General features: G+C 45.9%; 1 protein-coding gene across 3 annotated transcripts in view; it reads left to right on the forward strand.

The window, feature by feature from the left end:
• The first annotated feature begins 816 nt into the window (after nucleotides 1–816).
• FMN2 (formin 2) overlaps nucleotides 817–26,065 on the forward strand; it is a 631,532-nt gene continuing 606,283 nt past the window's right edge. For all 3 annotated transcript variants that reach the window (XR_012226894.1, XM_073560097.1, XM_073560098.1), the window contains exon 1: nucleotides 817–2,252. Coding sequence is in view for 2 of the 3 variants with exons in the window: in XM_073560097.1 (XP_073416198.1) it covers nucleotides 1,013–2,252 (1,240 nt within the window). In the remaining variant the exon portion in view is untranslated. The remainder of the gene's footprint in view (nucleotides 2,253–26,065) is intronic.

A 26,065-nucleotide genomic window follows, 5' to 3' on the forward strand; every position in this document is an offset into this window, starting at 1 on the left:
AATGATACCTGTGGCCTGCTGGGGTGAGTAAATTTGTGCTCCATCACAACTCTTAACAGTATGGGTGTCTTGAGAACATCGATTCTGTAGCAATGTAGCAGACAAGGCTGCCCATGACCAGGCAGGCCCTTCTGGCGTATGCCAAAATTGCCAGATGGCCAGTCCGGCCCTGCATGCGCTGATGCAAATAACTGCTGATCAATGGGAATGACTCCCACAGGTCCGATATTGATGACGATATTGATATCGAATTGATAGGTCATCAATTTGTGGTGACCAGACAATCTCTTTAAGGCTCTCAGCAGTCTCTCTCCTCTCCTTACAGACTCTCCTCTCAGGAATCTCATAGTAGTTTCTCGTCCTTAGTGCTTCTCATTGCTTTCCCTGGCGACCCCCTTCACTCTTGCTGTTTCTTTATTGCCCTATGCAGTGCTACCTTAGCATGCCAAGTATGATCATCTGTCACGGGCACCATCCAGGATCCACATGTTCACCTCACATATAGTATATGCAACCAGAAAGAAAGAGCAGTGACATTAAAACATTGTCAAATCTAATGCGGCTATCGTCCAAGGTTTTGCAGATCCTAGACCAGACTGTGGTCATATACTCTAGGCAGGTGTACCCTTTCCCTAAACCTCTGTATTGACCATTGGAGATTGTGTGACACAATACTGGATATTTTGGGGACATGCAGATCCACTAAGTGACAATAATCCACTTCAGAGTATTAAGTGCTGTGTTTCGAACGATACGGACTGGTGTACAATAATCATCCACTGCTGACGTCACGATTGTTTACCACCCCAGGGAGCAGCTTTGGGTGGGAGTTGTCAGCAATGTGCAGCTGTGCACTGAGCATGTCTCTGCAGAGCAGCTCATTCTGCACAAAGGCAGCAGGCAGCGAATATACTGCAGACAAAGCATCCCTTGCTCTCCGCTCGTTTCCATTTAGCATCCTTCCTGCAAGAAGGGAATGTTTCATTTGTTAGGAAAGATCAGGGCGTGAGAAATGGGGAATCAGGATGGCAAGCATAAGAGAGCTCATGGTGACAGAGCGGAATCTAGGCCTGAGGATGGAGAGAATGTCAAGAGAGGAGGCAGAAAAGGCCATGGGAAATGCAATGAACTGCACAGCAAGAAAAAAAGCAAATCTGAATCTAGATCATCTGTGTTTTCCAATTTAAGAATCAGAAAGACTCTGTCCAGACCTAAGGATGGCACATGTGGATCCAGTGATGATGCCTTGGATGAGCAGCCCCCTCACACAGAGGAACTGGACAGCACCCACTCAGTTACTACTAAAACTCCAGATTTAAGCATCTCAGCAGATGAAGGAGGCCTCTCTGATACTGATGCTGATCACTTCCATGTCAACAAATCCCTGGTAGCAGCTGCCAGCAATGGGATCCAGGAAGGACTAAAGACCAGTTCAGGGTCTGACACAGATATATACAGCTACCACTCAGCCACAGAACAAGATGATTTGCTCTTTGATATCCAGATGGCAATCAAAATGCAGTTCTCTCAAGAGGAATCTCAGGAAACAGATCATATGTCATCGGTTCTTCATGGTCCCTTGTCAAGTTCTCACACATTATTCTGGGACGCAGGCGATCAGCTGACATCTACTAAAGAAAAAATCTTTCCTCAAGTTCAAACATCTGAGAAGGAAGATGCTACAGGTAGTAATGGGGGAGTACAAGTACAACGAAAGAGAAGTATCACTGAAGAAAGTCACCAGATGTCTGAGATAATAACAAGTGGCAGTAATGGCTCTTCTTCCCAATGTGAAACTGCGGCTTTGTCTTTCAAGTGCACAAAGGATTCTACTACCACTGTGGATGGACAGAGGAGTAACTCATGTGGAAAAGGAGAGAACATTGATTTACTCTTTAACACAAATGACACCTCAATAATAGCAATGCCACCAGGTGTTGAGGAGAGTGTCTCTACCACCAGGAACAAAAGTGAAGGTGGCCAGTCACAAGATGAGAACCGAGAACAAACTTCTTGGAATAGTTCTTGCAGGCAACAATTCTTTCCTAAAGGTGATGGATGGATTAAAAAGTACAGGGACAGTGGTCTAAAAAGGAAATTAAGCCAATCTGCAGACTGGACAAATGAACTGATTAAGGCCCAGAATAAAAGCAGGAAAGGAGGCATTCCAGACATAGCAGATGAAAGAGGTGCCCTGAGAAAGTCTTCAAGCGTTCCAACACCTTCCTTCAGTTTATTCAATGTACTTCAAGGTGAGAGATTTATGCAGTTAGCTATGATATATGTATCTGTGTGTACACATGTGTACTATTTTGTAAATATTACATGATTTACAGCTAAATGTAACTATTGTTAAAGTGCTGTTCTTGACACTGTTGGGGTGTTGCCCAAGTGCACCACTCTACTGCCTCGTGGCTTCCGGCAGTAAGGTGGGCCAGTCGGTTGATGATTGACAGTTGGGGCCGCAGCATGTATGCCAAATTGGCAACCCAAAACCCACTTATTTATCGCAAAGTGCCAACATGACAATTTAACCATAATATATACACACACACACCTCTGCAAAAATATACAAGAACACACACACAACACTGCCCCTCTGCACAATATGTATATACACAAACACACTGCCCCTCTGCACAATATGTATATACACAAACACACTGCCCCTCTGCAAAATAAATATATACACACACACAGCCCCTCTGCAAAATATGTATATATACACACACAGACACACAATGCCCCTCTGCACAATATATATATCTATTCTATATATACAAAACTGAGTGTATGTATGTGTATGTATCAAGCCACGCCCACTCCACATAGCAACCAATCACTAAACATCTTTCATTTCACCAGAGCTCTTTAAAAGATGAAAGCTGAGCGGTGATTGGTTGCTATGAACAAAAGTTTACCTTGTAGACAGTTGTGGTAACTGAGGCCTATTATTCTTATCATTTCTATGGTGTTATCGTCCTTCTGTAAAGCTAAAAATAACACAATTTATTACCTTGCCAACACAGACCACCCTCTGACACAGACTGCAGGGGGAGCCCAGTATCACACAGGATAGGATTAGATACACGGCTCAGCAGTCTGTATCACACAGGATAGGAATAGACACACCGCTCAGCAGTGTCACACAGGATAGGATTAGATACATGGCTCAGCACACAGTATCACACAGGATAGGATTAGATACACGGCTCAGCAGACTGTATTACACAGGATAGGATTAGATACACAGCTCAGCAGTCAGTATCACACAGGATAGGATTAGATACACAGCTCAGCATTCTGTATCACACAGAATACGATTAGATACATGGCTCAGCAGTCAGTATCACACAGGATAGTACTAGATACACAGCTCAGCAGACAGTATCACACAATATAGGATTAGATACACAGCTCAGCAGTCTGTATCACACAGGATAGGAATAGACACACCGCTCAGCAGTCAGTATCACACAGGATAGGATTAGATACACTGCTCAGCACACAGTATCACACAGGATAGGATTAGATACACTGCTCAGCAGACTGTATTACACAGGATGGGATTAGATACACGGCTCAGACCGTATTACACAGGATAGGATTAGATACACGGCTCAGCAGACAGTATCACACAGAATACGATTAGGTACACAGCTGAGCACACAGTATCACACAGGATAGGATTAGATACACGATTCAGCAGTCAGTATCACAAGGATAGGATTAGATACACAGGTCAGCAGACAGTATCACAGAATAGGATTAGATACACAGCTCAGCAGTCAGTATCACACAGGATAGGATTAGATACACGGTTCAGCAGACAGTATCACACAGGATAGGATTAGATACACAGCTCAGCAGACAGTATCACACAGGATAGGATTAGATACACGGCTCAGCAGACAGTATCACACAGGATAGGATTAGATACACAGCTCAGCAGTCAGTATCACACAGGATAGGATTAGATACATGGCTCAGCAGACAGTATCACACAGGATAGGATTAGATACACAGCTCAGCAGTCAGTATCACACAGGATAGGATTAGATAAATGGCTCAGCACACAGTATCACACAGAATACGATTAGGTACACAGCTGAGCACACAGTATCACACAGGATAGGATTAGATACACGATTCAGCAGTCAGTATCACAAGGATAGGATTAGATATACAGGTCAGCAGACAGTATCACAGAATAGGATTAGATACACAGCTCAGCAGTCAGTATCACACAGGATAGGATTAGATACACGGTTCAGCAGACAGTATCACACAGGATAGGATTAGATACACAGCTCAGCAGACAGTATCACACAGGATAGGATTAGATACACGGCTCAGCAGACAGTATCACACAGGATAGGATTAGATACACAGCTCAGCAGTCAGTATCACACAGGATAGGATTAGATACACGGTTCAGCAGACAGTATCACACAGGTTAGGATTAGATACACTGCTCAGCAGATAGTATCACACAGGATAGGATTAGATAAATGGCTCAGCAGTCAGTATCACAGAGGATAGGATTAGATAAATGGCTCAGCACACAGTATCACACAGAATACGATTAGGTACACAGCTGAGCACACAGTATCACACAGGATAGGATTAGATACACGATTCAGCAGACTGTATTACACAGGATAGGATTAGATAAACGGCTCAGCAGTCTGTATCACACAGGATAGGAATAGACACACCGCTCAGCAGACAGTGTCACACAGGATAGGATTAGATACACAGCTCAGCAGTCAGTATCACACAGGATAGGATTAGATACACAGCTCAGCACACAGTATCACACAGGATAGGATTAGATACACGGCTCAGAAGGCAGTATCACACAGGATAGGATTAGATACATGGCTCAGCAGTCAGTATTGCACAGGATAGGAATAGATACACAGCTCAGCAGACAGTGTCACACAGGCTAGGATTAGATAGACGGCTCAGTACACAGTATCACACAGGATAGGATTAGATACACGATTCAGCAGACTGTATTACACAGGATAGGATTAGATACACGGCTCAGCAGACAGTGTCACACAGGATAGGATTAGATACACAGCTCAGCAGTCAGTATCACACAGGATAGGATTAGATACACAGCTCAGCACACAGTATCACACAGGATAGGATTAGATACACGGCTCAGAAGACAGTATCACACAGGATAGGATTAGATACACGGCTCAGCAGTCAGTATTGCACAGGATAGGAATAGATACACAGCTCAGCAGACAGTGTCACACAGGCTAGGATTAGATAGACGGCTCAGTACACAGTATCACACAGGATAGGACTAGATACACGATTCAGCAGACTGTATTACACAGGATAGGATTAGATAAACGGCTCAGCAGTCTGTATCACACAGGATAGGAATAGACACACCGCTCAGCAGACAGTGTCACACAGGATAGGATTAGATACACGGCTCAGAAGACAGTATCACACAGGATAGGATTAGATACACGGCTCAGCACACAGTATCACACAGGATAGGATTAGATACACGGCTCAGAAGACAGTATCACACAGGATAGGATATGATACACGGCTCAGCAGTCAGTATTGCACAGGATAGGAATAGACACACCGCTCAGCAGACAGTGTCACACAGGATAGGATTAGATACACGGCTCAGAAGACTGTATCACACAGGATAGGATTAGATACACAGCTCAGCAGGTAGTATCACACAAGAGAGGATTAGATACATGGTTCAGCAGACAGTATCACACGATAGGATATGATACACGGCTCAGCAGACAGTATCACACAGCATAGGATTAGATACACGGCTCAGCAGACAGTATCACACAGGATAGGATTAGATACACGGCTCAGCAGATACTAACACATGGGATAGGATTAGATACACGGCTCAGCAGACAGTATCACACAGGATAGGATTAGATACACAGCTCAGCAGTCAGTATCACACAGGATAGGATTAGATACACAGCTCAGCAGTCAGTATCACACAGGATAGTACTAGATACACAGCTCGGCAGACAGTATCACACAATATAGGATTAGATACACAGCTCAGCAGTCAGTATCACACAGGATAGGATTAGATACACTGCTCAGCACACAGTATCACACAGGATAGGATTAGATACACTGCTCAGCAGACTGTATTACACAGGATGGGATTAGATACACGGCTCAGACCGTATTACACAGGATAGGATTAGATACACGGCTCAGCAGACAGTATCACACAGGATAGGATTAGATACACAGCTCAGCAGTCAGTATCACACAGGATAGGATTAGATAAATGGCTCAGCACACAGTATCACACAGAATACGATTAGGTACACAGCTGAGCACACAGTATCACACAGGATAGGATTAGATACACGATTCAGCAGTCAGTATCACAAGGATATGATTAGATACACAGGTCAGCAGACAGTATCACAGAATAGGATTAGATACACAGCTCAGCAGTCAGTATCACACAGGATAGGATTAGATACACGGTTCAGCAGACAGTATCACACAGGATAGGATTAGATACACAGCTCAGCAGACAGTATCACACAGGATAGGATTAGATACACGGCTCAGCAGACAGTATCACACAGGATAGGATTAGATACACGGCTCAGCAGACAGTATCACACAGGATAGGATTAGATACACAGCTCAGCAGTCAGTATCACACAGGATAGGATTAGATACACGGTTCAGCAGACAGTATCACACAGGATAGGATTAGATACACTGCTCAGCAGATAGTATCACACAGGATAGGATTAGATAAATGGCTCAGCAGTCAGTATCACAGAGGATAGGATTAGATAAATGGCTCAGCACACAGTATCACACAGAATACGATTAGGTACACAGCTGAGCACACAGTATCACACAGGATAGGATTAGATACACGATTCAGCAGACTGTATTACACAGGATAGGATTAGATAAACGGCTCAGCAGTCTGTATCACACAGGATAGGAATAGACACACCGCTCAGCAGACAGTGTCACACAGGATAGGATTAGATACACAGCTCAGCAGTCAGTATTACACAGGATAGGATTAGATACACAGCTCAGCACACAGTATCACACAGGATAGGATTAGATACACGGCTCAGAAGACAGTATCACACAGGATAGGATTAGATACACGGCTCAGCAGTCAGTATTGCACAGGATAGGAATAGACACACCGCTCAGCAGACAGTGTCACACAGGCTAGGATTAGATAGACGGCTCAGTACACAGTATCACACAGGATAGGATTAGATACACGGCTCAGTACACATTATCACACAGGATAGGATTAGATAAACGGCTCAGCAGTCTGTATCACAGAGGATAGGAATAGACACACCGCTCAGCAGACAGTGTCACACAGGATAGGATTAGATACACAGCTCAGCAGTCAGTATCACACAGGATAGGATTAGATACACAGCTCAGCACACAGTATCACACAGGATAGGATTAGATACACGGCTCAGAAGACAGTATCACACAGGATAGGATTAGATACACGGCTCAGCAGTCAGTATTGCACAGGATAGGAATAGACACACCGCTCAGCAGACAGTGTCACACAGGCTAGGATTAGATAGACGGCTCAGTACACAGTATCACACAGGATAGGATTAGATACACGGCTCAGTACACATTATCACACAGGATAGGATTAGATAAACGGCTCAGCAGTCTGTATCACACAGGATAGGAATAGACACACCGCTCAGCAGACAGTGTCACACAGGATAGGATTAGATACACGGCTCAGAAGACAGTATCACACAGGATAGGATTAGATACACGGCTCAGCACACAGTATCACACAGGATAGGATTAGATACACGGCTCAGAAGACAGTATCACACAGGATAGGATTAGATACACGGCTCAGCAGTCAGTATTGCACAGGATAGGAATAGACACACCGCTCAGCAGACAGTGTCACACAGGATAGGATTAGATACACGGCTCAGAAGACTGTATCACACAGGATAGGATTAGATACACAGCTCAGCAGGTAGTATCACACAAGAGAGGATTAGATACATGGTTCAGCAGACAGTATCACACAGGATAGGATATGATACACGGCTCAGCAGACAGTATCACACAGCATAGGATTAGATACACGGCTCAGCAGACAGTATCACACAGGATAGGATTAGATACACGGCTCAGCAGATACTAACACATGGGATAGGATTAGATACACGGCTCAGCAGACAGTATCACACAGGATAGGATTAGATACACAGCTCAGCAGTCAGTATCACACAGGATAGGATTAGATACACGGCTCAGAAGACAGTATCACACAGGATAGGATTAGATACACGGCTCAGCAGTCAGTATTGCACAGGATAGGAATAGATACACAGCTCAGCAGACAGTATCACACAGGCTAGGATTAGATAGACGGCTCAGTACACAGTATCACACAGGATAGGATTAGATACACGGCTCAGAAGACAGTATCACACAGGATAGGATTAGATACACGGCTCAGCAGTCAGTATTGCACAGGATAGGAATAGACACACCGCTCAGCAGACAGTGTCACACAGGATAGGATTAGATACACGGCTCAGAAGACTGTATCACACAGGATAGGATTAGATACACGGCTCAGCAGTCAGTAACACACAGGATAGGATTAGATACACGGCTCAGCACACAGTATCACACAGGATAGGATTAGATACACGGCTCAGAAGACAGTATCACACAGGATAGGATTAGATACACGGCTCAGCAGTCAGTATTGCACAGGATAGGAATAGACACACCGCTCAGCAGACAGTGTCACACAGGCTAGGATTAGATAGACGGCTCAGTACACAGTATCACACAGGATAGGATTAGATACACGGCTCAGTACACATTATCACACAGGATAGGATTAGATACACGGCTCAGCAGTCAGTATTGCACAGGATAGGAATAGACACACCGCTCAGCAGACAGTGTCACACAGGATAGGATTAGATACACGGCTCAGAAGACTGTATCACACAGGATAGGATTAGATACACGGCTCAGCAGTCAGTAACACACAGGATAGGATTAGATACACGGCTCAGCACACAGTATCACACAGGATAGGATTAGATACACGGCTCAGAAGACAGTATCACACAGGATAGGATTAGATACACGGCTCAGCAGTCAGTATTGCACAGGATAGGAATAGACACACCGCTCAGCAGACAGTGTCACACAGGCTAGGATTAGATAGACGGCTCAGTACACAGTATCACACAGGATAGGATTAGATACACGGCTCAGTACACATTATCACACAGGATAGGATTAGATAAACGGCTCAGCAGTCTGTATCACACAGGATAGGATTAGATACACCGCTCAGCAGACAGTGTCACACAGGATAGGATTAGATTCACAGCTCAGCACACAGTATCACACAGGATAGGATTAGATACACGGCTCAGAAGACAGTATCACACAGGATAGGATTAGATACACGGCTCAGCAGTCAGTATCACACAGGAGAGGATTAGATACACAGCTCAGAGGACATTATCACACAGGATAGGATTAGATAAACGGCTCAGCAGTCAGTATCACACAGGATAGGATTAGATAGACGGCTCAGTACACAGTATCACACAGGATAGGATTAGATACACGATTCAGCAGACTGTATTACACAGGATAGGATTAGATAAACGGCTCAGCAGTCTGTATCACACAGGATAGGAATAGACACACCGCTCAGCAGACAGTGTCACACAGGATAGGATTAGATACACAGCTCAGCACACAGTATCACACAGGATAGGATTAGATACACGGCTCAGAAGACAGTATCACACAGGATAGGATTAGATACACGGCTCAGCAGTCAGTATTGCAAAGGATAGGAATAGACACATGGCTCAGCAGTCAGTATCACACAGGATAGGATTAGATACACGGCTCAGAAGACTGTATCACACAGGATAGGATTAGATACACAGCTCAGCAGGTAGTATCACACAAGAGAGGATTAGATACATGGTTCAGCAGACAGTATCACACAGGATAGGATATGATACACGGCTCAACAGACAGTATCACACAGGATAGGATTAGATACACAGCTCAGCAGGTAGTATCACACAAGAGAGGATTAGATACATGGCTCAGCAGACAGTATCACACAGCATAGGATTAGATACACGGCTCAACAGACAGTATCACACAGGATAGGATTAGATACACGGCTCAGCAGATACTAACACATGGGATAGGATTAGATACACGGCTCAGCAGACAGTATCACATGGGATAGGATTAGATACACAGCTCAGCAGATAGTAACACACAGGATAGGATTAGATACACGGCTCAGCAGACGGTACCACTCAGGGTAGGATTAGATACATGGCTGAGCAGACTGTATCACACAGGATAGGATTAGATACACGGCTCAGCAGACAGTATCACATGGGATAGGATTAGATTCACGGCTCAGAAGACTGTATCACACAGGGATAGGATTAGATACATGGCTCAGTACACAGTATCACACAGGATAGGATTAGATACACGGCTCAGTATACATTATCACACAGGATAGGATTAGATACATGGCTCAGCAAACAGTATTACACAGGATAGGAATAGACACACCGCTCAGCAGACAGTGTCACACAGGATAGGATTAGATACACGGCTCAGAAGACTGTAACACACAGGATAGTATTAGATACACAGCTCAGCAGGTAGTATCACACAAGAGAGGATTAGATACATGGTTCAGCAGACAGTATCACACAGGATAGGATTAGGTACATGGCTCAGCAGACAGTATCACACAGGATAGGATTAGATTCACGGCTGAGCACACAGTATCACACAGGATAGGATTAGATACATGGCTGAGCAGACTGTATCACACAGGATAGGATTAGATAAACGGCTCAGCAGTCAGTATCACACAGGATAGGAATAGACACACCGCTCAGCAGACAGTGTCACACAGGATAGGATTAGATACATGGCTGAGCAGACTGTATCACACATGATAGGATTAGATACATGGTTCAGCAGACAGTATCACACAGGATAGGACATGATACACGGCTCAGCAGACAGTATCACACAGGATAGGATTAGATACATGGCTGAGCAGTCAGTAACACACGATAGGATTAGATACACAGCTCAGCAGGTAGTATCATACAAGAGAGGATTAGATACATGGTTCAGCAGACAGTATCACACAGGATAGGATTAGATACATGGCTCAGCACACAGTATCATACAGGAGAGGATTAGGTACATGGCTCAGCAGACAGTATCACACAGGATAGGATTAGATTCACGGCTCAGCACACAGTATCACACAGGATAGGATTAGATACATGGCTGAGCAGACTGTATCACACAGGATAGGATTAGATACACGGCTCAGCAGACAGTATCACACAGGATAGGATTAGGTACACGGCTCAGCAGATAGTAACACACAGGATAGGATTAGATACACGGCTCAGCAGACGGTACCACTCAGGATAGGATTAGATACATGGCTGAGCAGACTGTATCACACAGGATAGGATTAGATTCACGGCTCAGCACACAGTATCACATAGGATAGGATTAGATACCCGGCTCAGCAGACAGTATCACATGGGATAGGATTAGATACACGGCTCAGAAGTCAGTAACACACAGGATAGGATTAGATACATGGCTCAGCAGACAGTATCACACAGGATAGGGTTAGATACACATCTCAGCAGACTGTATAACAAAGGATAGGATTAGATACACAGCTCAGCAGATGGTATCACACAGGATAGGATTAGATACACAGCTCAGCAGATGGTATCACACAGGATAGGATTAGATACACAGCTCAGCAGATGGTATCATATAGGATTAGATACACAGCTCAGAAACAGGATGTGCCAAAGGAGAGAACATTTTCATTCCAAGAATTCCATTCATTCCATCTGATTTGCCTTTTGATTTTAAACGCCTCCAGTTTCCAGTTCAACTGCTATTTGCAATGTCCATTAACAATGCTCAGGGACAGTCCTTGAAAGTAGTAGGGATCGATTTGCAATCTCCATTCTTTTCTCATGGTCAACTTTACATGGCCTGTTCAAGAGTTGGAACTGCCAAAAATCTGTTCATCTTTGCACCGAAAGAAAAGCCAAAAATGTTGTTTATCAAAAGGCTCTTGAATGAGTTGAAAATAAAATACTATCAATACTTGGGTAATCGTTTAGTTAATTTGTGTTGCTAATCTGTAGTGTTGAATATATGATATGAAATGTTTTTATGTGCAATATAATCATTATAATTTGTTATAACTAACCCCAGTTGGTTACTAGGCCCGGGCAACGCCGGGCTCTTCAGCTAGTGTATACATATTTTGCCGAGGGGCAGTGTGTGTGTGTATTATATACATATTTTGCAGAGAGGCGGTGTGTGTGTATATGTATGTGTGTGTATATATTTTGAAGAGGGGCAAGGTGTGTATGTCTGTGTATAGGCTTACATATTTTGCAGAAGAGAAGTGTGTGTGTGCATATGCATATTTTTCAGAGGGGCTGTGTGTGTTCCTGTCATGGCCAGCCTAATCTCCAGACCAGAACCCCATTGAAAACCTCTGGAATGTAATCAAGAGGAAGATGGATATTCATAAGCAATTTAATAAAAGAGCAATTTCCATTTTACTCAAAAAAATATACCTATAAAGAGAAAAATCAGTCAAATGGAGGAAAATTTTGCAGTGGTCTCTTAATTTTTGGCAGAGCTATGTGTGTGTGTATATATATGTGTATATATATATATATATATATATATATATATAGTGGGTGCAGAAAGTATTCAGACCCCTTTACATTTTTCACTCTTCGTTTCATTGCAGCCATTTGGTAAATTCAAGAAAAGTTCATTTTTTTTTCTCATTAATGTACACTCTGCACCCCATCTTGACTGGTAAAAAACCCCGAAATACGGAAATTTTTGTAAATTTATTAAAAAAGAAAAACTGAAATATCACATGGTCATAAGTATTCAGACACTTTGCTCAGTATTGAGTAGAAGCACCCTTTTGAGCAAGTACAGCCATGAAAGATGCAACAGGTTTTTCACACCTGTATTTGATTATCCTCTGCCATTCTTCCTTGCAGATCCTCTCCAGTTCCGTCAGGTTGGATGGTGAACGTTGGTGGACAGCCAGTTTCAGGACTCTGGCTGGGCCAGTCAAGAATGGTCACAGAGTTGTTCTAAAGCCACACCTTTGTTATTTTAGCTGTGTGCTTAGGACCAGAGCACTCTGGAAGAGGTTTTTACCAGGATATATCTGTACTTGGCCGCATTCATGTTTCCTTCAATTGCAACGTCGTCCTGTCCCCATAGCATGATGCTACCACCGCCATGTTTCACTGTTGGGATTGTATTGGGCAGGTGATGAGCAGTGCCTGGTTTCCTCCACACATACCACTTAGAATTATCACCAAAAAGTTCTATCTTCGTCTCATCAGACCAGAGAATCTCATTTCTCATAGTCTGAGAGTTCTTCATGTGTTTTTTTAGCAAACTCTTTGCGGGCTTTCATATGTCTGGCACTGGAGAGAGGCTTCCGATGGGCCACTCTGGCATAAAGGCCAGACTGGTGGAGGGCTGAAGTTGTGGCAGGGGGCCGGATTGGGGGGTGGTCCACTGCTTACCACGTCCGGATGACACAGACACCAGGTGATGCAAGGACGAGGCGGAGGCAGAGTTCAGTTGTAACAATTCCGGATTTATTCGTCGTCTCCCTGACGACCACAACCACGCACCTGTAAAAAAATACGTATTCTTGTATAATATTCAGGACTTATTACCAGATGCGATATGACAATTTGTTAAAAAAAATGTAGTGGTTTATTTGGATTCTTCCATCAAAGAAAAGATTATTACAGAAAAACATAAAAATAGGTGAAGAGATTGTCCATTTGTTCATAGCAAAGCAACATGTATTCATCTTTTCCTGGAACTCTGGATTCTGAATGGTAAATGGCCTCTGTCTCTCTGTTAAGAGCTTCTGTCGAGGTCACATGGTGATTCAGTTACATACCAGCTGTCCGTAGTGGCTCGAGCAAAGATGTCCTCAAGTGTGTCTCATGGTGGTGAAGGAGCGTTCGAGCCACCCCTAGAGTGAGCCATGAATTATATACATTTATAAAAGCATGTGGTATATATATATATATATATAGTTGACATTTACCATGAGTTAAACTTTCAAAAATAACACATGCAGTGTGAGCGGAAGGCACTGTTCAGTACAGAATTGTAATAAGAAATACATATCAAATTATTAATATTTAACAGCACCGCAGTCTCTTTACAGTTCTCCGTCTCCAGGCCCGGGTACCTGCACCTTCCTTCCAGTCAAAGTAACGTCCCTCGCGGATCTTTCGCTGGGGCTGTCCAAGACCAATCTACCACCAGCGCTTCACCTGCCCGAGGTCATCGTCCAATCAGTACCCCCGGGGCCTCGTCCGTCCTGCGGTCCATCGAGTCAGGGCCACTCCCCTGACTGTCTCTTTGCTGTCAGTCCCCTGGTCGAGCTCTTCTCTGTTCACCGTCTTCTACCGAGTTCCTCCTGGGACTAGCCCGCCTGGAACCCTACCCTGTCCTATTTATCCCCTCTCTCACCGGGAATTCCCCTCCTGGGTTCCTATCTCCCCGCCCCCCATGACTAACCGTTTCTCAAGCCGTAAGCTGATGTTAAGTCCTAAGCTACTTCCCCCTGCCATCTTGTGGTCATTTCTAGGTACTGCACTCTCCTATCCACCTTTCCCAGCTGTCACCCTTCTATCCTGTCAATCTCCGTCTCTAATGCACAAACCGTCCTCTCCTACTACAAGTCACGTCTGTCCGTCAAGTCACCTTCCCCACACTCCCCCTCCCTTTGTCCATTGTCGTCCCGACAATCGTACTCCCTACCTATGTCGTTCTGAAGCTTGTCCACAGTCTGTTGTCGGACCGGTCGTTGGGCCAAACCCGCTGCCCACGGGGGCCGAACGAAACTGGGAGCACCATGCTCCGAGCAGCCTACTGCTACTCGCCAGCGCAGACGCCACGTGACAACTTCATTCAGGTTGGCAAGGTCCACCCGGACTACTCTACGGTGTGTACCTCCCACTACTATCCCCTTCTGCTACCTTTAGCTGTCTGGAACGCCATGACCGAGGCCTTTCGCTTACCAGGTCATCATTGGCGCCCGCCCGTCCTTTTGGGGTGTCCGTGGTGTCAGGGACCTGACTGACGGACCACTGTCTCGTTCGATGTTCTTCATCTCTACGTCCTTCACCTAAAAAGAGTCATGGTCGGCGTCGCATCTACCTCGTACCCGGAACCTGTTACACACATTTTATTTTTTTATACACACTACTCACTAAATCAATTCTTAACATACTATTACTTTTACTTTAATAACCATAGGAGTTACTCAACCGGAGTAACCTCTTTTTCTCTTTCTCTTTTTTTTTTTTTCTCTTTTTTTTCAAACACGTTAACATTGTCTCCAACACAATATTTTCCGCACAGCATCTTTAAAACAAATACTCCCCCTCCCTTTAACGCTAGTACTCCCTTCCCCGCATCCCCGCTATATCAGGAGAAAAAGATCAAACAATATTAAAACATTCTTTGTAACCTGGACGGAAAACTGTCCTCGTGGCCTGCACAACGGTGCAGCGAAGTCCCGACAGTCCGGGCCATCTCCTGATAGCCGGCAGCAAGGGGCCCCACATCCGTGGAGCTCCCGGGATGCAGGGAGTGTCTCTAGGGGTTCTTTTTACGGGGTTTCATGGCCTTCGAGTTCAGCAATTACGGCTACCGCGTAGTAGCCGCGGGGACAGTACTCTTTGTAGTACGATACCAAGTCCCCCTCTCGCAACGCCCGGCCGTGACGGATGGAGGTCACGTTGATGTACACCTTCTAGCCGGTTGCGAGGTCCCGAATGAACCTGTATCCCTTCTCCAGGTTGGTATACACGAGCCGCCCCATAGATCGTGAAGCCGCCATGCCAGCCTCCCCTCTGTCATGGAGCAGGTTCCAGATATCCTGCTCCCTGGCCTTTTTCTTCCGTATGACCTCCGCGACCCAGACGGAGGCTCCGGTGTAGGCCCCGGAGTCCGGTGGGCAGGACACAGCCGGGGTTGAGAGCGGGGCAGAGGCGGCTGTAGATGTCGGCGGCCCAGCAGCCGCTGGGGCCGGGCGGCGGGCAGGGGCAGCCGTGGTTCCCGGTGGGTAGGCCGCAGAGTCTGACAAGCAGGCCGCAGCTGACTCCAGGGGTGACGCAGATGCGGCCGCAGGGCAGGCTGCAACCGGAGTCACAGACGGGGCCGGAGTGGTGGCCGCCTTCAGGGAATGGGCCACTGCTGACAGGTGCAACGCAGCAGCGTCGGCTGTGGGCTGGTTCCGCACCGGTGACACCGTACATGGCGCTGCCGGGCGGAGTGGCTCGGGGACGGGAGCAGGGGCATCGCTCAGCCCGTCGGAGGCCGCAGAGCCCTCCGCAGCCGGGTTTGCAGGAGCGCAGGAGACCGCGCGGTGCGGCCGGGTGGCGGGGGCCGCTTGCGGAGCCGCCGGCAGAGCCGGGGGAACTCTCACCTTCCCTGGCGCCGCTGCCTCTGAAAGGCCGCCCCGCGACTCCTCCCGCAGCCTCCGGTCTTTACCCCGCCATCCGGCAGTGCTAGCCTCCAGGCTCGTGGGTCCTGCGGGGAGGCTCCCAGGTGATGTCTTCAGCGACGGCTCCCGTAGGGCCCGCAGTCGCTCCTCCTCTCCGCCCGATGTCTTGAGGACTGTCCGTGATTCCAGAAAGCAGGTCTCCCAGCAAGATTCGACCTCTTGACGCCACCGCCATTCCAGGGTGTCCGATGCCACGGCAGCTGCAGCGTTGCATCCCGTCCGGTGTACAGCAGTTGAATGGCGCCAAGCAGCCGCAGCCGGTCTTCTCACCCGGGCCACTCCCACTCCTGGGTGGGACGATGGCAGACTTCTCCACCCATCTTCCCGAGTCCAAGATGAGGGGGTGGCGGTCTCCAGACATACCCCGCTCCCCCCAGGGGTAAGTTGGGGATCGCCCCAGTCCGTCCAGAACAACTGCAAACGCCCGGGCCTCTCCCTGGTGCTGGAGTACCACAGCCATGATGGACGGCTTCTGGTACGGCCCCGGATCCTCTGATGAAAAGCGATGATCCGGAACAAAGTCTTCAATCTATAATCCACAGGTGAGCAGTCTTGTAATCCACCGGTATTTGTAATCCACAGGGGAACAGTCCGTTTGAAGTCCTCCTGGCACAGGCCTGCCGCAGAAGGTGTCGTATTAGCAGCGACGATCCTGCCGACTACGCCAAATATGGTAGGGGGCAGGATTGGGGGGTGGTCCACTGCTTACCATGTCCGGATGACACAGACACCAGGTGATGCATGGACGAGGCGGAGGCAGAGTTCAGTTGTAACAGTTCCGGATTTATTCGTCGTCTCCCTGACGACCACAACCACGCACCGCAGTCTCTTTACAGATCTCCGTCTCCAGGCCCGGGTACCTGCACCTTCCTTCCAGTCGAAGTAACGTCCCTCGCGGATCTTTCGCTGGGGCTGTCCTAGACCAATCTACCGCCAGCTCTTCACCTGCCCGAGGTCGTCGTCCAATCGGTACCCCCGGGGCCTCGTCTGTCCTGCGGTCCATCGGGTCAGGGCCATCCCCCTGACTGTCTCTTTGCTGTCAGTCCCCTGGTTGAGCTCTTCTCTGTTAACCGTCTTCTACCGAGCTCCTCCCGGGACTAGCCCACCTGGAACCCTACCCTGTCCTATTTATCCCCTCTCTCACCGGGAATTCCCCTCCTGGGTTCCTGTCTCCCCGCCCCCCATGACTAAGCGTTTCTCAAGCCATAAGCTGATATTAAGTCCTAAGCTACTCCCCCCTGCCATCTTGTGGTCATTTCTAGGTACTGCACTCTCCTATCCACCTTTCTGAGTAATGTTAGCGGGATTGTAAATCCACCAAAAGGTTAATATGTGAATAGCAATGGATAAAATGTAACTTTTAATCCAGGTCAATTTAAAATACAAAAAACCTAGTGAATGAGCTCAAAACAAAAACCACAAAGAACATGAAGACACACAAATAAAAATACTCACAGGTATTTTCTGCCTGCAGTGAGTATAGGCCTCTTAATAATTGGTAGTTAACCTATAGTGTATCACGGGAAACCACAATATGCTGTATGCATCCTTCAACTGTGTTTAATTGATTACCATACAGCCTGATATAACTAGTAGCTACCCGTATCTATTCTTATGCCAATGAAGAAGTGAGAATACCCTTTAGTCAAAGAACAGTGGTGGTATGCCACTGGGGCATATATTCACATAAATAAGCAGTTCCTATAGATAGTGATGTTATAGACGGGCATTCAAAGAATAGTATGAGGCCAACGTTGTTAACAAAGTGCAGCGTTATTAAGGCAGTAGTACAAGCAACATGTCAAGCAGCATGTTGCAAACAAGTCATGCTAAAGGAACCAAGCTACCTCACTCAATCTGTGAGCGTTCCAGGTGACGTAACAAGTTCAAAACAGCAGTGCCGCGTTATCACATATTATAGCGGCTCTTAAATTATTAGATCTCACCCAATCTTGAGAGAATCCATTCTTTCCAATAACCTCTAACTTGGCCGTTGAACCATGTTAAAAGGTGCCAGATGTGACTGCCTTAAGGATTGCGTCTCCCGACGCGTTTCATTATTATATACTCATCAGGGGAGATTTAGCAAGGTATATGGCTGCTCTAGCGTCGTCCCCCCACTCTTGTGGTTCATATAGATTTTACTGGAGGCCGCGTCATTTGTAAGCCACGCCCTCGGCGTGGGACGGCGCTCTAGCTGACATCACAGCAAGGCCAGCTATGGAACGCTCCTGTTGCTATAGTGATGTGTGAAGCTGAAAGAAAAAAACTCTATGCTATAGGGACAAAGTTGGTAATAATATTGTCCATTTTCAAAATTGGCCAATGTTGGTGTAAGATAGATCTTAATTTATCCGATCCGTTAGCTGGGCCAGCTCTCCCAGTCTTTCCATCCCACGGCCCCAGAGATCCACTCCTGTTAATATATGATCACGTTCCTCTTTTTTCTTTTTGACATGTAAATACTTTTTCCTTTTTTGATACGTAAATACTTATTCCTCTATATATTACGTCCTAGTGTTATCGAAAATTCTATAGATTACTACCCGTTTCCTATCACCCAATACACTCCTTGGACATGTGCACATGGTGTTGTCATACTATGTGGTGGTTTTTTTTGGATCATGCCATTTGGGATCCTTCTGTCCCCATATCCAGTAATTCTGCTATGGGAATTTGCAGACATATAAACTAGCATTTTAATTATAGTTTATTATGGTATGTATTTTTGGATTCCAACCAGGCCTTTAGGGTGACTCCCAAGTATAAATGGTTAATTCAGATGTACGGCGCTAATATAATGCATATTGTAATATAATGGGCCTCAGCATGGAGTTTTTTTCTTTCAGCTTCACACATCACTATAGCAACAGGAGCGTTCCATAGCTGGCCCTGCTGTGATGTCAGCTAGAGCGCCGTCTGTTGTGAGTTCATTTTCCCCTTCACCATTGAGGTCTGATGAACTCCCTCTTCTGGTGAAGGAAGGTAGTGAGGCTGATTACAAAGCACCTGAGCAGAATGATGATGACTGGGTGACTGGGATTGCTGACTGGATATAAGGCAGCCGACGCCCTTCTGCCTTGTGGATGATTACTCTGAGGGATTCTTGGAGACCAGTCTGATTCCTGCTCCTCAAAAGCTAAGTTTTCTGCTCTTTTTTTTGCATTTGTGTTTTGGTTTTGTTTTGCCTTGTTTTTCTGGATTTCTGCCTTTCCCTGCTGTGTGAGCTGATTTCCTTTTTGCTCTGTCTTCAGATAATACCTGAGTACTGATATAGTCTTTTTGAAGCCTAGCATCTTCAGGGCCTTTTTCCCTATCAGTCTGTTGGCTCTTGTTTTTGAGAGGGTTTTGGCGGATTGCAGACAGCAGCTTTTCTATTCTGTCCTATTTAGTTAGCTTGGGCCCCATCATTTGCTCAGCCTATCTTTATCTGTGTGAGTGTTTTTTCATCTTGCTTCACCGTCATTATATGTTGGGGGCTGCCTATTGCTTTGGGGTCTGCTCTGGGGCAGTTTAGATTTCCCTTTCTGTCTTTAGGCTATGTAGTTCTCCTGCTGTGATCGAGGGGTCTAGGGCACCGTAGGAACCCCCCACGGCTACTGCTAGTTGTTGTTGTTAGGTTCAGGGGTCTGCAATCCGATAGCTGCCAACTTCTCTGGTTTTCTGGACTTAGCTAGTATTTCTGTTTTTGCCTCCTACGGTGACTCATTCATAACAGAATCACCCACCATACCACAGATCGTAGGGTACTCAATAGCAGGAAAGAATTGTAAAAGAAAAAAAAAGTGTGTATATTTTTTCCTCTATATCTCTGAGGCCGTAAGGGGAATGTTTTTTTCTCTCAGTGGAGATAAAGCAATTGTCGGATCGTGTGGAGCAACTCGCTGCGGAAGTGCGGGGAATTTCCGCCTACCTTGCTCATTCACATGCTGCTGAACCAAAGATCCCTACTCCTGATGTGTTTTTTGGGGATCAGTCTAAATTTTTGAATTTCAAAAATAATTGTGAATTATTTTTTGCCTTGAAGCCTAACTCGTCAGGGAGCTCTGCGCAGCAGGTTAAAATTGTCATCTCTTTGCTGCGTGGCGATCCCAGGATTGGGCGTTTTCTTTGAAACCAGATGATCCTATTCTGACTAATGTGAACGCATTTTTTTCAAGCCTTTGGGGTTGTTGTATGACGAACCTAATGCTATTGATCAGGCTGAAAAGACCCTGTTGGCATTGTGCCAGGGTCGAGATTCTGCAGAATTGTACTGTCAAAAATTCCGAAAGTGGGCGGTCCTTACTACCTGGAATGATAATGCCTTGGCAGCTCTCTTTCGGAAGGGTTTGTCAGAAGCCGTAAAAGATACTATGGTGGGATTTCCTGTTCCCTCTGGTCTTGACGATTCTATGTCATTATTCATTCAGGTTGATCGGCATTTACGTGAACGCAGGAGTGCACAAGAGGTGTTGCCACCTGTTGAACAAGTGTCTGAACCTATGCAATGTGATAGAGTTTTGTCCAGGGAGCAACGTCAGGAGTTCAGAAGGCGTAATAAGCTGTGTTTTTTTTGTGGAGATGCCTCGCATATTATTTCTGTCTGTCCTAAACGAGAGAAACGTTTTGCACACACGTTTTCTGTGGGTGGTGTTCAACCTACGTTTCTTCTGGCAATTACTCTGATCTGTTCCCTGTCCACATTTTCCGCCAAGGCTTTTGTGGATTTGGGAGCAGCCCTGAATCTAATGGACTTGGATTTTGCTAAACGTTGTGGATTTCCGATGACACCTCTGCGGACGCCTATCCCTTTGAGGGGGATTGATGCTACTCCTTTGGCGAAAAATAAACCTCAGTTTTGGACCCAGGTGGTAATGCGGGTCGCCCCAGACCATCAAGAAAATTGCAGATTTTTGGTGTTGCATAATTTGCATGATACCATTGTTCTGGGGTTTCCCTGGTTGCAAATTCATAATCCAGTTTTGGATTGGAAATCTGTGTCTGTGGTGAGTTGGGGTTGTCAGTGTGCCCTTAGTGAGGCTCTGGTTTTTTCCACCTCTCCTCAGTCGCATGATGTTCCTGACTATTTGGCGGAGTTTTATGATGTATTTAGTGAGAATGAGTCTGCGTCTTTGCCTCCTCATAGGAATTATGACTGTGCAATTGAACTGAGCCCGGGGTGTAAATTTCCTAAGGGTCGGCTCTTCAATTTATCTGTACCCGAGCACGAGGCTATGCGATCCTATATTAAGGAGGCGTTGGAGAAGGGTCATATTAGACCATCCTCTTCACCCTTAGGTGCCGTTTTTTTTTTTCGTGGCCAAAAAGGATGGTTCATTAAGACCTTGTATTGATTATCGTGCCCTCAGCAAAATTACTATTAAATATCAGTATCCGTTACCTGTTATGATGAGTCACCGAAGGAGGAAAAAACAAAATACCAGCTAAGTCCAGAAAAACCAGAGAGGTTGGCAGCTATCGGATTGCAGACCCTGAACCTATCCACAACAACTAGCAGTAGCCGTGGGGGGTTCCTACGGTGCCCTAGACCCTTCGATCACAGCCGGAGAACTACATAGCCTAAAGACAGAAAGGGGAAAAACTAAACTGCCCCAGAGCAGACCCCAAAGCAATAGGCAGCCCCCAACATATAATGACAGTGAAGCAAGATGAAAACACTAACACAGATAGAAAGATAGGTTGAGCAAATGATGGGGCCCAAGCTAACTACATAGGACAGGATAGGAATGCTGCTGTCTGCCATCCGCAAAAACCCTATCAAAATGAGCCAACCGACTGATAGGAAAAACAGGCCCTGAAGTCGCTAGGCTTCAAAAGACTATATCAGCACTCAGGTATATTCTGAAGACAGAGCAAAAGAACAACAGATCAGAGACAAAAATGGAATTCAGCTCACCCCCGGCCGGGGATGGCAGAACTCCCAAAAAACAAGGCAAAACAAAAACAAAACTGAAGAGTACAAAGCAGAGCAGAAAAACTTAGCTTTGAGACGCAGGAATCAGACTGGTCTCCAAGAATCCAGCAGGAAAATCACCAGCCAGGAAGAAGGGCGTCGGCAGCCTTATATCCAGTCCTCAATTCCAGCCACCCAGTCATCATCTAGCTGCCCAGGTGTTTGGTAATCAGTCTCACTACCTTCCTTCACTAGAGGAGGGAGTTCATCAGACCTCAATGGTGAAGGGAAAAATGAACTCACAACAGTTACCCCTGATTTCGGATCTATTCTCCAGAGTTAAAGGTACTTGCTGGTTTACCAAGCTTGACCTCAGGGGGCGTATAATCTTATCCGCATTAAGCATGGGGATGAATGGAAGATGGTGTTTAATAGTCTGGAGGGACATTTTGAGTACCTGGTGATGCCTTTTGGGCTCACTAATGCCCGGTCTGTCTTCCAGTGCTTCATGAACGACATTTTCCGAGACTTTGTGGATACATTTTTGATTATCTATCTGGATGATATTTTGATCTTCTCCAAGGATTGGGATTCTCATGTGGAACATGTTCGGACTGTTTTCTGGATCTTGAGGGAGAATTCCCTGTATGTCAAAGGATCGAAATGCCTTTTTGGGATACAGAGGATTTCATTTTTGGGATTTATTTTGTCTCCGTCAACTATTGAAATGGACCCGGCCAAGGTACAGGCCATTTATGATTGGGTTCAGCCCACTTCTTTGAAGGCCCTCCAGAAGTTTTTGGGTTTTGCTAATTTTTATCGGAAATTTATAGCAAAATTTTCTAGTATTGCCAAGCCATTGACTGATCTGACTAAAAAGGGTCCTGATGTGTTGAATTGGTCTCCGGATGCTGTTTCTTCCTTTCAGGAGCTGAAGCGAAGATTCACTTCTGCCACGATTTTGCGGCAACCTGATGTCTCACTCCCGTTCCGGGTAGAGGTGAACGCTTCTGAGATTGGTGCAGGAGCTGTTTTGTCCCAAAAGGATCCTGTAACATCTAAAATGAATCCCTGTGCTTTCTTTTCCCGAAAGTTCTCTCCATCTGAACGTAACTATGATGTGGGGAATCGGGAACTGTTAGCCATGAAATGGGCATTTGAGGAGTGGAGACATTGGTTGGAGGGAGCTAAACACCAAGTCGTGGTCTTCACTGACCACAAGAATTTGATTTACCTGGAGTCTGCCAAACGCTTGAACCCTAGACAGGCTAGGTGGGCCTTGTTTTTTACGCGTTTTGATTTCGTGGTCTCTTTCCTTCCTGGCACTAAGAATGTCAAGGCAGACGCCCTCTCTAGGAGCTTCTTTGCTGATTCTCCTGTGGTGACCAAGCCTGCTACCATCTTAGGCGAAGGGGTAGTTCTTTCTGCCATCTCGCCCGATTTGAGACGTGCTCTGGAAGAGTTTCAGGAGGACAAACCTGAGCGTTGTCCCAGTGGAAAGTTGTATGTTCCTGACCAGTGGAAGAAGAGAGTGATGTCTGAAGTTCATTGCTCTGCATTGGCTGGTCATCCAGGTATTTTTGGTACTAGAGATCTGGTGAGTCGGTCTTTTTGGTGGCCTGCCTTGTCTCGTGATGTCAGGAATTTTGTGCAGTCCTGTGGGACTTGCTCCCGGTCTAAACCTTGTTCTTGCTCTAGTGGGTTGTTGATGCCTTTGCCGGTCCCCATGAGGCCATGGACCCATATTTCAATGGATTTCATCTCTGATATGCCTGTCTCTCAGAGAATGACTGTTATTTGGGTGATTTGTGATAGGTTCTCTAAGATGGTTCATCTTGTACCACTCCCTAAGTTGTCATCTTCCTCTGAGTTGGTGCCCCTGTTTTTGCAACAAGTGGTTCGCTTGCACGGGATTCCTGAGAACATTGTATCTGACAGAGGAGTTCAATTTGTGTCTAGATTTTGGAGGACTTTCTGTTCCAAGCTGGGAATTCAGTTGTCCTTCTCCTCTGCTTTTCACCCTCAGACCAATGGGCAGACGGAGAGAACAAACCAGACCTTGGAGTCATATTTGAGATGTTTTATTTCCACCGATCAGGATGATTGGGTTTCATTTTTGCCCTTGGCCGAATTTGCTTTAAATAATAGAGCTAGTTCTGCCACTTTGATGTCACCTTTTTTTTGTAACTTTGGGTTTCATCCTCGATTTTCTTCAGGGCAGGTGGAGCCTTCTGCCTGCCCAGGTGATGACACTGTGGTGGAGAGAATGCACCAGATCTGGGACCAAGTGGTGGATAAGTTATCTCTCTCCCAGGAAAAGGCCCAGCGGTTTTTCAACCGACATAGGACCATTGGTCCCCAGTTTAAGGTTGGTGATATGGTTTGGTTATCATCAAAAAATATCGCTATGAAGGTGGCTTCTCCTAAGTTTAAGCCTAGATTTATTGGACCTTACAAGATTTTGGAGATTATTAATCCGGTCTCTTTTCGTTTGGCTCTTCCTGTCACATTTAAAATTCATAATGTGTTTCATAAGTCCTTGTTGAAGAGGTTTGTTGAACCAGTTGTTCCTGGGGTGGCACCTCCGGACCCTGTATTAGTTGAAGGTAACATGGAATATGAGGTAGAGAAGATACTGGATTCCCGTCTGGCTAGACGGAGACTCCAGTATTTGGTTAAGTGGAAGGGTTATGGTCAGGACGATAATTCCTGGGTCTCTGCCTCTGATATTCATGCAAAAAGATTGGTGCGTGCCTTTCATTGGGCTCACCCTGATCGCCCTGGTGGCGTGGATGAGGGTTCGGTGACCCCTCCTCAAGGGGGAGGTACTGTTGTGAGTTCATTTTCCCCTTCACCATTGAGGTCTGATGAACTCCCTCTTCTGGTGAAGGAAGGTAGTGAGGCTGATTACAAAGCACCTGAGCAGAATGATGAAGACTGGGTGACTGGGATTGCTGACTGGATATAAGGCAGCCGACGCCCTTCTGCCTTGTGGGTGATTACTCTGAGGGATTCTTAGAGACCAGTCTGATTCCTGCTCCTCAAAAGCTAAGTTTTCTGCTTTTTTTTTGCATTTGTGTTTTGGTTTTGTTTTGCCTTGTTTTTCTGGATTTCTGCCTTTCCCTGCTGTGTGAGCTGATTTCCTTTTTGCTCTGTCTTCAGATAATACCTGAGTACTGATATAGTCTTTTTGAAGCCTAGCGTCTTCAGGGCCTTTTTCCCTATCAGTCTGTTGGCTCTTGTTTTTTAGAGGGTTTTGGCGGATTGCAGACAGCAGCTTTTCTCTTCTGTCCTATTTAGTTAGCTTGGGCCCCATCATTTGCTCAGCCTATCTTTCTATCTGTGTGAGTGTTTTTTCATCTTGCTTCACCATCATTATATGTTGGGGGCTGCCTATTGCTTTGGGGTCTGCTCTGGGGCAGTTTAGATATCCCTTTCTGTCTTTA

Source organism: Dendrobates tinctorius, unplaced genomic scaffold (assembly GCF_039654945.1).
Source record: "Dendrobates tinctorius isolate UK_male_01 unplaced genomic scaffold, ASM3965494v1 ptg000293l, whole genome shotgun sequence".
NCBI lineage: Eukaryota > Metazoa > Chordata > Amphibia > Anura > Dendrobatidae > Dendrobates > Dendrobates tinctorius.